Raw genomic sequence first — 16,812 nt, 5'->3', positions numbered from 1 at the left:
ATGAACTGACTGGCCTCAAACTGTGTAAGGAACACTGGGACTTGGCTCTAATTTTCTTTGTATGGCATACAGAAAATTTTAATTTTAACATGTATTTTAACAGGATAGTCGATGGGAGGGCTGATGGGCAGCAGAGGGCTCTGTCTGCTGCTCCCCACAGCTCTACCATGCATCTTCACATCCCATGCTTCCCACAGACAGAAGGAAAAATCAACTAATGTAGATTCTTCTGTTTCTTCTCTTCAGGGAATCAGTCTATTGAGAAATTCATTAAAATCCACTGTTCCCAAGATAGAAAAACATCACCTGACAAGAAAATGCTCTTATGGAAATCAAGTCTTTGATAGCTTTACATGCTTCTTGAACACAGGGAAAGCCAGTCAATAACATCCCTTGCGGCCTAAAAGCAGAAACATCTGTCAGAAGCGGCTTGCTGGGCTGAATATAGCAGCAGGAAAGCCCAACTGATTAACTCCATCCTCTTCCTAACATGTTTTTGTGGTTCCCAGAAATCCCTAGAAAGGGCTTCTGAGGACACTGGCACCATTACAAGCCAGCTATAATTCAGTAAACAGAAAGATGAAGAAAACATTATCCTGACTGCAGTTCACCTCTGGCATCCAGGTTGCATAATTCACATGTACTCCATCCTACTCTTCCTTAGCTGTACAGCAGGCTTGTGATTTAGGAAAAAAGGAAGAGTGAGCCCACACTTGATGAAGGAAAGAATAAAGTGATTGTTGTGAGAAGGAAAACACAGTTGGGGTCCATACAACCTTGCAAGTAGACTGGAGCAGGGGAAACTGGCAGAAAATATTAAAGAAGAAGAAGAAACAGAAGACACAGGGAGTGTGCCTGTGCTGATCCTTCTTAGTGCAACCACTCACCAGAATGCTTCTCCCAACCCCTGCTTTTTCCATCCACATTTGTAGATTCACCTCTATAGAAAAAAGCTAAAATTACTTCTTTGCTGCGTTTTACTTCTGTCCTACCTTACATGTGACAATTCACCATGCATAACTGAGGGACTTCTCCAAAAACTGCAGCAAGTTTCCTGACAACTCTTGTCAACTTCATCACAATTTCTCCCCTTACTCTGGAAAACAGAAAGTCCTTTCATTTTTTTAGACATGTGTCTGGTCTTGTTGCAGGATTGTTGAACCACCAATGTAGCCAGGGTCACAAAACTTGTTGGGACCAGCTCACAACACATAAATAGTAGTTAGTGTCATGCTTAAGTCACAGTCTCTCTGCATCCCACTGCTATTGGACCATGCCAAGAGACATCTAGATATGGTGCCTCTAGCAAACAATATTCACATTGCAATAAGTCTAGAGAAAAAAGTAATCTTTCAGTTTCCAAAGCTTCTCATGCAGGAGAATAATTTCTGCAATCACAGAGCTACTCTGGAAGCACATTTAAACATATTTATCTTCATTTTAATAGACATTCAAATAACTTCTGTGTAATGTTCATAAACATAAGATCTTTTGACTTAACTGTGATGCACAAAGAGAAGCAACTTACCCTGGAGATGGGGTAAATACCTCTACTTATAGCAGAATGCTGGGATGGGAAAATGAAACAGTCTTTGGTAGAAAATTTTATGTGACCCATTCACTCCGCAGTTCTTCAGAAGGACGAGTATTCACAGCAATATGTGAAGTCTTTCCCTGATTGATACTTAATTCTGAGTAGATTCTGGTAGATTAAAGAAATAATTTCAATCAGAATCTGAGGGATTTACTAGTCTGTGGGGGTTTTACGTGTGTGTGAAGTTGTTCTGTGTTTTTTTTTTTATCTTGAGGGAATGAACTGCCTCATTTTTCTGAGTTTTTGCTCCCTTTCAGCTTACAGGTTATTAAAATTTATCAGCTGTAGTCTGGACCTCGCTCTGGAAATGTTTCTCTTCAGATTTAATTTTTCTCCATTGCATATGTCTACCTCTGAGCAGGTTTACCTTTCACCTCCTACAGTGGAAAATTATAACATCAAATCTGAAAGACAACCCACTCTCTTTCTAGCTCTCCTAGAGGACTCTACAAAATCCTTCCTCTCACAGTCAAGTCAGAAGACATCAAAAATGCAGCACGAGAACCCCTCTGGCCTTGATTCACCCACTATTTATATATTTCCAAAACTGGATTAGAATTCCCAGAGGACTCTGCTGAAATCTCAAACTGGCATTGCATAGTGCAAAACTCAATGTGAAGAATACTTGTTCACTGTATAACCAGTTGCAACATTTCCGAAGTTTTCTGCCTTGCATGCTATTTCCTCACCTGTTCTAGAGGGGCCTGAGGCAATATCATGTTTTCATAAGAAAGGGGAAAAAATGTGCTCAAAAAAAAAAAACATTTATAACCTCTTTTTTAATTTTCTGGTTTGTTTTTTATTGCAATACCAAAAAACTCCCAAACTACCAAAACCACAGCAACATTTTCTTTTACGTATTTTGGTTAGTATTTGTTAGAAGCTGAGATTTTTTTCAGACTGACTGCCCTGCTGAAAAGAAGTTGATTTCTTGCCATTGCTTTGTGATGGTTTGACTGACTCAGCCCTCCCCTTAATCCTGCTACAGATGAGTGAGATAAGATACATCCCCCAGGGCCATGGGAATCTGCTTCTGGCCGATATGAACTCCTCTTGCTCTGCCCAGCATCTTCCCTCCCTGCAACGTGCTGTGCACAGCCCTTAGGTTCCCCATCCTTTGGCACTTGATGTGTCCCTTCCCTCCTCCAGTTCCCATACACTGGATTCCTGACCCTCATTCCTGTCTTTCTTTCCCCAGTTCCCCAGCCTGCTCCAAGCACTGCCATCTGCTCAGGCTTTACAGCTCTGAGGACACAAGCAAGGAAGAAGGATTGGGAATTTTTTCCCCACAGGATGGTTCCCTTGTCACAATCATATTCCAGCTTTCTTACCCTGTTCCTCATGCTCACTCTGTGGGGAGGATTGCAGCAGATGGAGGATGTCACCTAAAATAAAGTTTGTGTGACAACTCAAATAGAGCAAAACAGAGCAATGATGTGCTCATAGAACCACTTAGGTTGGTAAAGACCTTTAAGATCATCAAGTCCAACCAGTAATCCAGCACTGCCAAGTCCACGTCTAAAACATGTCCCCAAGTGCCACATCTGCACATCCTTTAAATACTTTGAGTAATGGTGACTCAACCACTTCCCTGGACAACCTGTTCCAATGCCTTACAACCCTTTGCTGAAGATTTTTTTCCTAATACACAATCTAAGCTCCCATGGCATAACTTGAGGCCATTTCTTCTGGTCTGTTCACTTGATACCTGGGAGAAGAGAGAGACCTATCCCTACCTGGCTACAACCCTCTTTCAAGCAGTTGCAGGGAGCTATAAGGTCCTCCCTGAGCCTCCTTTCCCCCAGACTAAACACCCCCAGCTCCCTCAGCTCTAAGTCAGTACGAGGAAGGTGCTGGGCAAGGTATCACAGACCCTCAGCTCGGCTTAGCCTCATGTCCTCTTCCTCTCGCTGTGACCTCAGGTGGCCTGGGGATACAGTAGGACCACAGGCTGGGGTGACAGGCCATCTGCCATAGAATCCAAAACAACCCAGGCTGAAAACACCCAAATTTTGGGGCAGGTGCTAAGCAGCATCCAGCAGAGGCTGATGTCAGAATCCATGAAATTGCTCTGGTCTGGATCAGAGGCTGATCAGCATTATGCAGACTCATCCTCGGGAAAGGCAGGGAGCCAAACCAAACCTGCTCGGAGAGCCTTTGCCCAGGACATGACCTGGCACCTGCAAAAGCCATGAAACCCTTTTCAGGGAGACAGCAGAGCCCCTAGGTCCTTATAACCTCAGGAGGGTTATTATGTGTGGCAAGGGACACAGAATTAGACATGTGCATCTCTGCATGACTTTATCTCCTCTGCCATGTGCTGGATTCTGCACCTGGGACAGGGTGACCCCGGGTGTTCATACTGTCTGGGGAATGAGGTGCTGGAAAGCAGTGCCATGGAACAGGATCAGGGGCTCCCGGTGGATGGCAATTTGAACATGAGGCAGCAGTGCCCTGGCAGCCTGGAGGGCAAAGCATGTCCTGGGGAGCATCAGGCACAACATCACAGCCGGGCAAGGGAGGGGATTGTCCTGCTCTGCTCTGGGCTGGGGCGGCCTCACCTCGAGTGCTGGGGGCAGTTCTGGGTGCCACAGTATAATTTTGGGTGCCATATATTAAGTTGTTAAAGAGCATCCGAAGGAGGGCAATGAAGACGGTGAAGGGTCTGGAGAAGAAGCCGTATGAGGAGCTGCTGTTCAGCCATTGGTCTGTTCAGGCTGGAGGAGACCGCAGAGAGAGCTCATTGCGGCTGCAGCTTCCTCATGAGGGGAAGGGGCAAACTCTGATCTTCTCTCTGTGAGCACTGGACCAGGCTCCCCAGGGCAGTGGTCACAGCACCAGCCTGGCAGAGTTCAAGAAGTGTTTAGACAACACTCTCAGGCCCATGGTGCGACTCTTGCAGATGGTGCTCTTTAGGGCCGGGAGCTGGACTCGGTGATGCTTGTGGGTCCTTCCAACTCGGGATATCCGGCGGTTCCGCGCTGGGGCCCCGCAGCTCCCCCCGAGCCCCTCAGGCCCCGAGCCCCGCCCCACCGAGCACGCGCCGCCGCCGCCCCGCCCGCCTGCTCGGTCACGTGCCCTGCGGCATGGCTGACGCGCGCGGGGACGGCGGCGGCGCGAGCCCTGACCCCGTGCGCCCGTACATCTGCTCCTTCCCCGGCTGCGACGCCGCCTTCAACAAGGCCTGGCGGCTGTCTGCCCACCTCTGCCGCCACACGGGCGAGGTGAGCCGCGCCGGCTGGGAGGGACGGCTCTGTGTCACCGAGCCGTGGGCGCTGCGCTGGGACCCCGCTGGGCACCGGGCAGGCCGCTTCGCCTTCTCGGGGGTGCCACGGCGCGGCGGGGGCTGCGGGCTGTGTCCGCGGCCGGGACATCACGCTGGCGGCGGCCTCCCCGCGGCGGCCGAGCCCCCGAGGGGGTGGGTTTGCCCCTGGAACAACTCCTCTCTTTCAGAGGCCCTATGTTTGCGATTATGAAGGCTGCGGCAAAGGGTTCACGAGGGATTTCCACCGCGCCCGACACCTCCTCACGCACACCGGGGAAAAGCCGTTCGAGTAAGGCCCGAGTTTTTGCTTCTACAGCTAAGTGCGGTTGTTCGTAAGGAAAGGAAGTTAAAGCGAGGCGGTGGTATAGGGCTTTTGTGTCATGGGCATTGCCGTAACAGTGTGCACACAGGGTGGGATCAAACCCCGTGATCTGGCAGTGATCTGTAACTTTAATATGTTTAAAGGAATGGGCAGATCTCCCCCAAAAATACATTATTAAAAGATGAACTGAGCCTCTGGCTTTTCAGTAATTCTTCTGTGTGTTCTTCTTGTACAATGATTTCTGTATCTGCCTAGGGAAAAATCACTGTTTGACAGCAGTAATAAAAAATACAGTCCATTTGCAGGTGCACAGCTGAGGGATGCAATGAGAAATTTGGAACAAAATCAAACATGAAGAAGCATGTTGAGCGCAAGCATCAAAATCAGCAAAAGCAGTATGTGGTGAGTAATTACTTTTGTACTGTACAATGGAGGCCAAACAAGTTCCTTCTTGTGTATCTGGACTTGTCATTATGTAGTTCTTGTGTAAGTTCAAATACCATGACTGGGATTTCAGCAAACACATGAACTGTCATTATTTGGCCTCTAATGATAACTTAATTTCCTTAATAGTGTGACTTTGAAGGCTGTAACGAGTCTTTCAAGAAGCATCAACAACTTAAAGTTCATCAGTGTCACCACACCAATGAACCTCCCTTCAAGTATGTGGATAATTTTTATACTGAACTTTAACACTTAAACACTGTAGATGAAAACAGGTGCATTTTCTCAGCCTTTTCGTTGATGTGGCAGTAAAAAAAAAAAATCTGTTTGTAGTCAGGGCTTCAAGTATGTCCTTTGCTCACTGGTCTGTTTTGAGCAGCAATCTTGGTGCTCTGTAACTTCAGCATTCCAGCAGTTTTATAAAAAAATAACACAACTCCCCTCCACTCCCCAGTTTTTAGTTCATAGTTTGAAATACAAGCATAAGAGCTTGCACAATAATGAAAAAGGCAGTTACCTTTATTTCCCAACAAGAAGCAATGACTTGGCTGACATTGATGTGAGTAGTACCTAGAAAAAGGGGAGAGACTTTGACACTAATCTAGGAAGCTGTGCATTGCAACTCTATTTGGGTAACACTTTTACTTCAAAGTTCAGTCTTGTATTTCTTACAGGTGGGTCACACTTAGTGTGAGTGTTCATTCCACTCAAGTGAAATGCACTACTTTGGTTGGATGACAGACAAAAATGTCAGTGTTCTGCTGGTTCTGTACAAGCCACTTAAACCTTCCACTTTCTGTCCTTCTTTTATGTTTGAAGAGCCTGCTGTGTAGGGATGATACAAGGCTTGACTCTTGCTGTATATATGGAAATCATACTATAGTTCTAACTCTCAAAGTCATCCAAGTCTATTAAAAAACTATTATGGAATTTCCTTTAACAAGGTGGGGGGACACACACAGATCTGTAGGCAAAGGGAAACTTGGATTATTTTGCTAATTTTAATTGTTCTTAACAAAAAATACATAGATACTGTGAAAGAAATGAAACCACTGCTATTTTGTACTTAGATGTAATAAAGAAGGATGTGGAAAGTCTTTCTCTACTCCAAGTCGACTAAAGCGGCATGAGAAGATACATGAAGGTAAAACTATTTTTTATTTTTAAGTTACGTTTCAGCAAAGGAAAAAGGACTGCTTCCAGTGCAGAGTATGCACAGATGTGTGGCAGATATGAAAGTGTTCTGGGCCTAGTGATCCAGACAAGACAAGAACACCTGTTTTAATAGTAGTGGGATATAACTGCAGGGCATTGCAGTGTTCAGTTATGGTGTTTGTGTTAGTCTGTGCAGAGCTCAGGATTCCTTCAGTTATTTCTTCTCCTGAGGTGCTTCCTGGCAAATAATCCATCTTTTGGAGGTGGTTAAGGCCTTAGCCTAGATATCCAGAGCTTAGGATAAGTTGCCAGTTCTGCCACAAATTTTCCTATGGAGCCTTGGCAGAACCATGTGTATTTTTAGTTATTAATGAACCTGTGACAGGCTTTTAAGTGAAAGCATCATGATGTGGCCATGTGTGTTGAGCTAATCCTGCTGCCCTCCTATCCATTCTTTCACTGACAGGTAACCAGCTTTCCAGTGATAGAAAAAAAACCAAACCAAACAAACCAAATAGACTAGGAAGAGTAACCAGAAGGTTGTGATTTATACTGTGGTTCCCTTTTCTTAAGACAAGGACTTGTTCATAAGATTTTGAGCATTCCAGTCCTGGGATTTAAATAGTGTTGACTTTCTGTGGTTCCTGCCTGCTTGATAGAATGGTAGAATCTCATTGGACTTTGGAATATTACTGTATGGTCAATATTTCTTTTTAATATGCAAGACAAATATTTATATAGAAATAATATATATTATAGTTATTTTCATCTATTTGAGAGAAAGTGTATGGCTGGGAGGAAGTAGCTTTACTGAAGCAAGGAGAGAGTTTCACAAAATCATTTAGGTCAGAAAGGCTCTCTGGAGGTCATCTGTTCCAGCTCCCTGCTCAAAGTGGGGCCAGTTAGACCAGGTTGTTGTGGGCTGCATCCAGTGGTGTTGAATGGTTCCAGTGCTAGGGCTTCCACAGCCTCTCTGGAGGATTGGTGTCAGTGATACAAGGTTTCTTACTTCAAACTGGTAGGATTTTCTCTTGTTCTAACTTGTGTTGAATGTTGTCTCTTATCCTATTCCTGTGCAGTATGGGAGGAATAACTGGGTTTTAATTTTCAAATGCTAGGGGTGGAGTTCCCCCTTGTAAAACTGGAGTGTTTGCCAGACCCTTTGTGATTGTAAACATCTGTCCTGTCTAACAGGCTATGCATGCAAGAAGGAAAATTGCTCATATATCGGAAAAACTTGGACAGAGCTTCTGAAACATAATAAAGTCAGTCATACAGGTAAATTCCAAGTGCTTTTGTAAACTTATGATACAAATAGGAAACCACCTGCTAATCTGAAGAGGAGTGCTTGTTGTACTCATTTCATCAACTTGTCAGTGTGTCCCAAACTTGTCTAGTAACTTTATTGGTAGGTAAAGTGGCTGTCACTCCAGCTAGACCTTTGATGAAAATGCTGCTCAGTATACTGATTTAACTTTGTGATTCAGTTAACAAAAAATTGTTTTATGTAGGATTTCAGATCTGGATAATTCATACTGCATTATCCTCCTGAAGTCTCTAAGTTCCTTGCATTTCATGTTGATTTTAGCATTGTTCTAATAGACCCCTAGGGTTCGATTCTGAGCTTCTGTAAGAAACTGTTATTTATGCTCTGCCTTTCTTTCCCCCACTTAGAGCCAGTAGTCTGCAGTGAATGTAACAAAACTTTTAAACGGAAGGATTACCTGAAGCAGCATCAAAAGACACATGCTGTGGAGAGGGAAGTCTGCCACTGCCCCAGAGAAGGATGTGGAAGAACTTACACAACTTTATTTAACCTTCAAAGCCATATCCTTTCTTTTCATGAGGAGAAAAAACCATTCTCTTGTGATTATCCAGGCTGTGGAAAAGTGTTTGCAATGAAGGTATGTGTTTTTGTAACTTCTTATCTGAATCCCATAATCTGAAATTACAAATTTAACTCCTTTTTTTCCCCCCCCTGCTGTTTGTAACTGTAGCAGAGCCTAGCAAGGCATGCAGTTGTACATGATCCTGAAAAGAGAAAGCTGAACTTGAAAGTAAGTTAAACTCTTGGAAAAATCTTCTCACCCCTACCCTGTCACTGCAGAGGAGGGTAAACATTACCTGTTTTAGAATGTGACTTCAAGGAGGAAAACGGGTCAAATATCTAGGTAATTTGTTAGAGTCTTAATTTATGAAGCTCCTTTAGATAATGCAGTCCTGGCTTGCACATTGATTTCTTTTTTTCCCTACCACAGCAGTAGTCTGTGCACCACAGGTATGTTAAGTTTACTAATTCTGGATCTATTTCTGCCAGGCAAGACGTTCTCGTCCCAAGAGGAGCTTAGCCTCTCATCTCAGTGGGTATATTCCTCCTAAAAAGCAGCCAGGAAAGGACGAGGTTCTGATGGAAAGCAAGACAGTGGATAAGCTCATGGAAAATGGAATACCAGCTGCTGAAATTCGGACTCTGTAGCAAAGGTTAACCAAGTTAGTGTTCTTCATGGAATGACCAATGCAAAGCTCAAAAATAACTTTATCTAATAGAGTTAATTTTTTAAATTATTTTAAAATAAATATATATTGTTTACACCGCTTCAGAAAGTCACTGATGTAACTCCTTTGACTTCAGATCTTTGTTTTCATCTTCCTTTACTGTATTGTTTTTCTTGATGTCCATTTTCTGGTGTTCTTTCAACTCTTTGTCAGACATGTGCCTCAAAACACAGGTACTCACTCCTTCTCTAGCAACTTTTGGCTTGGAAAGATAAGTGGCTTTCTCAGACACAGTCTCCAAAATGTGATCAAAAACCGTGAACTAAAAAGAAGGAGAAAAATGGAACTAAATGAATGCACAAATACAGGCAGAAAAATATTTCAAGCTACTCTGTAATAACATGATCTGCTTAGTTTAGCTATTAGCTGAAACAAGCTAGTTGCTAGTCCTAGTTTGAGCACTTCAGCTTGTCCTTTCTTAACTGTTCTTTACTCATAAGCAGGTTTAGTCAAGTCACTAGTGGAGGATTCAGCCACTTCCTAACATTTAGGCTGGACTGCTAACTCATGGTGTTTTGCTCTTTAAGGGTGTCTGTGAGAGTGGTCTGAATCTGACTCCACCCTTCTTTCCCTCTAGATTCAGATATATTGTTATATGAGGCTTTTCTCTTAAGGGGTAGTATTCTAAGATTAGCAGGACCTGGTAGTATTGAACTGAGTGGTAACAGTGCATTCATGTAACACGAGAAATTACTAACCTCATTATTAAGCCTTTAAATTTAAGGACAGTGTAAATCAGGACTGTCGTGAAATGTTCTGTTCCCTCCCTTCATCAGTTCTTCCTGTTATCCCTTCCCAGTGAATTTAACTTTCTAGAGAAAGTTTTGTTCTTTTTGGATGAAATCACAATTTTCCCCAAAAATTATTTGAGACAATTGTCAGTAACACCTAATTCACTACAGACATTACAAGGAGGAGAAAAAAAAAAAGTCTTTCACAGAATATTTATAAAAAATCCATTTTTATGAATGACAGTTAAGTCTCTGATATAATTGCAAGACCCTGCAATTATACTGCGAAGTTGCCATCAGCTTCTTAACATTTTTAGTGATGTTCACTTTGCTAGTCTTGGAACACCATTCCAGTAGTTTTTCATGTAGGAATGGACAACTAACTTTAGCCAAAGTTGCATAAATGCAGCACCAGAAGAACTGTTGGTGAAATAATCCAGCTAAAATACAAACATTTTTTTAAAGCACACTGTTTTGAGTGGCTGAGCTGGCTAATGCCACAGGTAAGAAAATTTCATTGGTCCCATTAACAAGGTGCATAGGAGTAGGAATTGCTTAGACTCTGCTGTCCAAGCCAGTACTGCAGCTGGATTCTTAAGGAAGGATGGTATTTGAATTGTCTCTCTGGGACTACTTCTACACTAATGAACAGAAGCAGCTTAGGGCAGGCAACCATTACTTGCGTGGGACCCAGATCTTCACCGAGATACTAAAAATCTTGGCAGTACCCAGTAGGGAAGGTCAATACAGCTGCAGCTATTTAATGAAACTGAATGGTCCAACTTTCAGAAGTGCACTTACCATGTCTGTACTGCTACCTTTTGCTTGTCGGATGGTAACTTTAACGTGGTGTTTCTTTTCAATCCACTGCGCTATCTGTTTAGTCTTGGTCTCTAAGTCGTTCTTGGCAATAGCTGAAGAAAACGATAACTCCTTCTGAACCACCCCTGTTTAAAACAGAACTGAAACTGTGTTTGCTTAACATATGACAAACCTGTACTAGTTGCTTTCTTTTATCAGCTTATGGTGATTTATGTGCTTGACTCCCTCCTCCCACACTGTGCTCTCAGAGCACCCTGATCTCATTGTCTCAGCACGCACCACTCTCTCCCGAGAGAGTGGCTGCTTGATACTCTCACACTGCCCTAACTGGGAGACTGAGTGCATGTTTGAGGCACACAGGGAAATCTCTTCAGGGTCAGAAGGCTTAAGGTATTTTTAATTACAGTCTTGTTCATATGATCCACAATGTAGGTCTAACAAACAGGTAGGCATTGGATGTGGAATTAAAGACTTAGTGTGCAAATTCCTGTGTTCCTGTGTTCAGGACAGCTGAAGGTAAAAGCTTTGACGTTAGATAGCTCTTTATCTCAAGCCCATTTTATTGAACGGTGCAGTGCAATATTCAACTGGAAGTACGATGATGCCTTGTCATGTATTTGAACAATCTACAGTCTCTTCCTCCTTATAGTTTCTCTAAAGTAGTTACCATCTGAATAATATTTTTGTGGTTTCTTGGACAGAGCAACTCACTACCACAATAATGCTGTCCTCTAAAATCAGAAGTCTACCCAAAGCACAGCTATCTTCATAAGCCTGAGGATATGAGAGGATACAAGGTCACAAGCCTTTTCTAAAACCTCTTTGCCAAACTAAGCTTGTTAAACTGCTGGAGCAGGTGGTCTTAAGAAGAAAAAAACAAAATGAAAAGTGTTAAATATTGAAAAAAATTCTCTTATTCTGTACAAGAAAGAACTTCAGACTTTGTCTTCCTAGCAGCAAATGAGGAAGAGAGTGCTTCATTACTGCTGGTGACAAACTATATAATTATATTGGTGTTATCTGGCCCTTAGTTTGTAAAACTGCCCATCACTCCATGCCTTAGTAAAAGAACAGAAATTCAGTGAGTTTCATGGAACCTGAGCCTAGTTATATTCCCTCAAAGATATTTTTTTAAGAAGTCAGCAGATGCCAAAATAGCAAATCCTAAGAGGGCAATAGAAGGCTTCTGTGTGGAAGACTGGACTAATCCAAAATTTTATTTTCACCACTGCAAATCCTTAATAGTGTGGACTGCTGTGACATTGCTTTGGATTTACACAAATACAAGTAAGAGGATTTAATCTGCTGAAACCACTTTTAATGCAGCATTTTTCAAAGTCCTCAGTGTTGCAGTGTTTACAGTGCACATACCTGGCTTTGGACTTGATTTTTTCTTCTCTGCACGTTTAAGCTGTTCTTCGTGAATCTGCTGCCCAGTCATTAGTCTATAAACTGGAGGTTCTACATTCTCACGAAGCAGAACCAGTTTCAGGCCGTGTTGATCCATAAGTTTGAGTGCCTCTGCTCGGTGCATGTTTCCTAAGCTCTCTCCATCCTGGTTGATTAGGTGCAAAATTCGATAGGGAATTCTTCGCCCAACACTTCCAAATGCTGCTTTCCTTTTTGGTTGTGCGTGAGATTTTTCATCTGTACAAAATGGTTGAGTAAGCCCAAACACAGCTGACTTCCTAGGGTTAGGTACCACTATCCAGAATGGAGAAAAGAGCCACTTTTGTGCTGTCTGTGTCAGAAGAATACCAAAGAACCTTTTTGTATATTTGTTCTCACTTCTTGTTGCTTGACATAAATGTTTAATTGTGCACAAGGCAGACATTCTAAGGAAGAAGAAAAAACAAATTACCCCATCAGTCAGATTCTTCTGGTTATATTAGAATGACTTGACTCCAGTTCAGTAAACTAGTGTTTGTAACTAATTTTTTTAAGTGATACATGGTGCTATTATAGGGACTGAGCAATCAAGTAATTTTACAGTAACAAAGATTTAACCCAGAGAGAAAACCTGACAAATGAGCAAAATGTATGAGTTGATGGTCCCTTCAGTATTTTAAAATCTGAGCCTGAACTCCCCTTTAAAGAATCTAACACTTCTAGTTACTTTCTCCTCATTTTCAAATTTAAATCTAAATAGTTACAGGCATCTATCCTGACACAGTACTCACAAAGCTATAAACTTTCAAACATGTTTTAAAATATGCCTGTGCTTGAAGACTACTGAAACTCATCTTTGAGACATTTCTTCCATTGGATTTTTTTTTCCCATTCTTTCTTGATTCATTAAATCCCCCTGGCAATTTTGGTGCAGCTGACCATTATTTGCTTTTTGTTCAGACCTTCAGAAATTGTCCGTTTTCTAACAGCTGCAGAAAACCTTGGACATAAAGAGCAAACTGTGAGTATTCTCTGCAGTTTTCCTATTTTATGTTTTAAAGGGAGCAATTACAGGAAAAGCCAAGGATGGTGCAGGAAACCAAACACGTTTCATATCAGAGGAGCTGGCAAGAGTGAGACCTCTTTTGCCCAGGAGGGAATGTGACTCTGCTCTATAAATACATGCATACATACACACATATGCACACACACACACATATGACATTGTGTAAACATGCATCCATGTCCATGCATATACATGGGAAAGGTATAAACCATCAGCAAAAAAGCTTTTATTTATAATTCTAAGCAGTGTAGGCACAGGAACAAGTAAAATTACTTGCCTGTGAATAAACTTAGTCTGAAAAGGGGACAGTCTGGAGCCTTGGATGGACTTCATACCTCAGCAGTAGGGACAATGTCCATGCAAACTACTTGAAGAAGGAGCCAGATGAGTTCATGAACAGGGCAGCCTGATAACAGCTGTGTGCTACAGCTGAGTCCAGAGCTGAAGCTAGCCACAAGGCACAGAAAAAAAGCAACAGGATTTCCACAGCAGCCAAAAAACAGCTGGTAGAGCTACTGCCCTTCCTGCCCTGGGCTCTGCCTCTGCCCAGTCCAGACTCCTGTGAAAACAGCTTTTTGTCTGGCTGTGACAACAGCCCTGTGACTGAACACCCACCGCCAACACCCAAGTATCTTTGTGCATCATCAGTGCAGACACACAAAAGCCACAACATCCATATTCTTTTAAATGGTTTCATAAACCAGCTCTGGATCATGCACTGCAGACTTGTTCTACAATCTGGGCATCATAGCTCCATTATTGAATGATATAATTAAATTTATCTTCCTTTCAGAGGAGCCTGGCTTGCCTTTGAGACCTACTGATTTATAAAACTAAGTAACAGTATCTCAGCAACGGAAGAGTAGCTTGTTTTAAGGAAATGTTACTCTGCTAAACACATGAAGTCGTTGGTATTCTCCTTCATTCCCTGATGCTATTTAAATCTAATAAATCTACCCTTAGCTGTCTGAAAGCTACCTTTCAGAAAGGAAAGAAAACAACCCTTTTTTTACGGAAGGGCTGTTCTTCGCCTAACACGGCAGATACGTGTGTTTCGCGTTGTGCTTTTCGGTCACCTCTACGCTGGCAAGGCCGGCTGATTCTGCCGGGCGGGAGCTCTAAGGAGCGGGCACACCGGGGACCGCGGGAGCAGCCGCGCTTCCCGTGCCGGGCGGCCGTCACGGGAGGGAGCGGGGCCGCATCCCGTGGGAGACGGCCTGCTTCCCGTGGGTCTTCCTCCCGCAAACAGGGAAGAAAGGGCTGTACGTGGTGTGTGACCGTGTCGTGTCCGCGTTCCCGCCTGTACGTGTGGCGAAGGTCACTGCGCGTGCCCGTGTGCGTGACCCGCACTCCTTGGGATCCGCCCTTACCTGCGGGCCGGGCCGAACCGAGCCGAACCGCCGGCGCCGGCCTGCCGAAGCAGCCGAGGGACCGGCCCGAGCCGCCGGGAAGTTGCGGGACGCCCCGCCTCTCCCTCTTCCTTTTCCTCCTGCTCCTCCTCTTCCTCTTCCTCCTTGCTCGCCTCCGCCTCTCGCCCACGCCCCGCGCGTGCCCATGAGCGCCCGCGGGAGCGCGCGTGGTGGGTGCGAGCGGGGTCCCTGTGTCCCTGTGGCCGCTCCCTGTGTGCCGGTGTGCTCCCGCATTGCCAGGCCGACACACGTGGCGTGCCCGGGTCTGTGTGCGCCGTGCTGGGAGCTGCTGTTCCCCTGCCTCGCTCTGCGGCCTCCCGGTGTGCCTTTGGCACGCTGCCCTGGGTGTGAGGGCCGCAGCTGGGACGGGGTCCGCGCTGTGCCCAGGGGCCATCGCAGCAGTGCCATATGTGGGATTATGTGGGTGCTGAGTGCTTTGTGGGTGTGTGTTGAGGCATAGAATCTGCGTTTGGGTTGGAAAGGATTTTTAAAGCTCATCCTCATCTACTCTAATCCCTCTGCAATAAGCAGGAGAGCAGGAACGTCTTCAACTCGGTCAGGTTGCTCTGAGCCCTGTGTGTCCTGACCTTGAATGTTTCTGGTACGGGGCATCCACCCAACCACCCCTCTGGGCAACCTGTGACCTTCCCTGTAAAAACTTCTTCTTTACCTCTAGTCTAGATCTCCCCTCTTTTAGTTTAAAACCATAACCCCTTGTCCTGTCACTACAGGCCCTGCCAGAAAGCCCGTCCCCATGTTTCTTACAGGCCCCCTTTAGGCACTGGAAGCTGCTGTGAGGTGTCCCCCCCGTTCTCTCAGCCTGTCTCCACAGGAGAGGTGCTCCAGCCCTCAGAACATCTTCGTGTCCCTCCTGCGGACTGGCTCCAGCGGGTCCGTGTCCCTCCCGTGCTGGTGTCCCCGAGCCGGCTGCTGTGTGACACGGCAGCACCGGTGTCCGTGTCCCCGCGGCGGGGCTGCGGGCCGGGCTGTGTGTGCGGGCAGCGCTCGGCACAGCTGAGGCTGCCCGGGTCAGCAGCCTCAGTGTGCGGCTCTGCCGCGCCGTGAGGCAGTCCCAAAGCGTCCCGGATGCTTGGATTTCTTACCTTCTTTGGTAGGAGACGCTCTGCCTCGGGTTTGCGAGCTCCTCCGTCCAATCTGGACACAGAAGCCTTTGAAAGAGAAGCTGGAATTCGTGTGCGAGCGTCGTGTCCGCAGCTGTAAGGAACACGCTGAGGCAGTCGGCCACCGAACAGCAAGGGAGTTTGCTGAGGACCTTTTCCCGGGGTTCTTGCCTATCGAGTGATGTGTTTAGACATCGAGACAGGAGCTGGAACAACACTCAGACTGAAAGTGTGCTTGTGTTCAGAATTTAGGACAAAATGAAGCTATGGGAAGCTGCTGTCCTTCTTGACTAAAATCAATCGCAACTTTTCAGCTTATATGCTTTAGACCACAACTAAGTGACCCTTCTTCCCTCTCCCCCTCTTCTGTCCAGGAAGAAGAAATGCAATAAAAACCTGACTTTTATGTTTTTGAGTTGAAAGCTTTCTGTTCTTAACTATGATCTTAGAATGGTTTCATTTCATATGCTTGCTGTTTTCGTTTTGTCACTGTGGTACATACATGTAAAAAATGGTCTGTCATTGCTTCATGCTCTGCATTGTACCAGAAAACATCATGTGGTAATCGTGTGCAAGCCCAAAAAACTTTACTAAATCAGTTAACAGTCTGAAGTTCATTCATATCACCTTATCCTCATTAAAAGCCCTCGCTGGCAGTAATGAATTTGGAAAAATGCCAGTAATAGAATTAGCCAAGTAGATGGTGAGCTGTGTTAAGACCCTGAATGACAACTGTAGCGTCTCCTATTATATGCAAATAGAGCTGAATTTTTTCCATCCTGCTCTTTTGTGCTTTTTTAAAATTTCACTCAGGCTTTATGCCTTTAGAGTTGTAAGCTCTTTGGGAGCAGGGATTACCGTAACTTACATCAGTAGAATGCCTAAGCAAGCTGGATCTCAGTTTGATGCTATTGAAACATAAATTATTGAAATTCTAC

The 16,812-nt window shown here is 44.6% G+C and overlaps 2 protein-coding genes across 5 annotated transcripts; one reads left to right on the top strand and one right to left on the bottom strand.

Annotated features, from left to right (window-relative positions):
• The first annotated feature begins 4,241 nt into the window (after positions 1-4,241).
• On the top strand, positions 4,242-9,324 carry GTF3A (general transcription factor IIIA). Its single transcript, XM_005516762.3, is given in 11 exon segments — positions 4,242-4,390; positions 4,497-4,818; positions 5,048-5,148; positions 5,487-5,583; positions 5,755-5,843; positions 6,696-6,769; positions 7,975-8,058; positions 8,455-8,684; positions 8,778-8,837; positions 9,098-9,238; positions 9,241-9,324. Coding segments are annotated over 11 exon segments (1,431 nt in total).
• MTIF3 (mitochondrial translational initiation factor 3) lies at positions 9,297-16,282 on the bottom strand. Of its 4 annotated transcripts, XM_088051850.1 has the most exons (5): positions 14,715-14,731; positions 13,622-13,791; positions 12,261-12,724; positions 10,869-10,981; positions 9,297-9,598 (listed from the first exon to the last, which is right to left on the bottom strand). In XM_088051850.1, the coding sequence occupies exons 2-5, from the start codon at positions 13,675-13,677 to the stop codon at positions 9,386-9,388; spliced, it is 846 nt and encodes a 281-aa protein (XP_087907976.1). In that variant the 5' UTR covers positions 13,678-13,791; positions 14,715-14,731; the 3' UTR covers positions 9,297-9,385. The 4 variants fall into 4 exon arrangements, with proteins under 4 accessions (XP_087907976.1, XP_014108171.2, XP_014108162.2 ...); XM_014252696.2 differs by lacking the exons at positions 13,622-13,791; positions 14,715-14,731 and adding an exon at positions 15,857-16,282 and having other exon boundaries at positions 10,869-11,014; XM_014252687.2 differs by lacking the exon at positions 13,622-13,791 and having other exon boundaries at positions 10,869-11,014; positions 14,715-14,813.
• Positions 16,283-16,812: the final 530 nt, after the last annotated feature.

Source organism: Pseudopodoces humilis, chromosome 2, assembly GCF_049639895.1.
Source record: "Pseudopodoces humilis isolate 2021_Gansu_Grassland_sample_001 chromosome 2, ASM4963989v1, whole genome shotgun sequence".
NCBI classification, from domain to species: domain Eukaryota; kingdom Metazoa; phylum Chordata; class Aves; order Passeriformes; family Paridae; genus Pseudopodoces; species Pseudopodoces humilis.
This window is presented reverse-complemented; position numbering and strand designations above follow the sequence as displayed.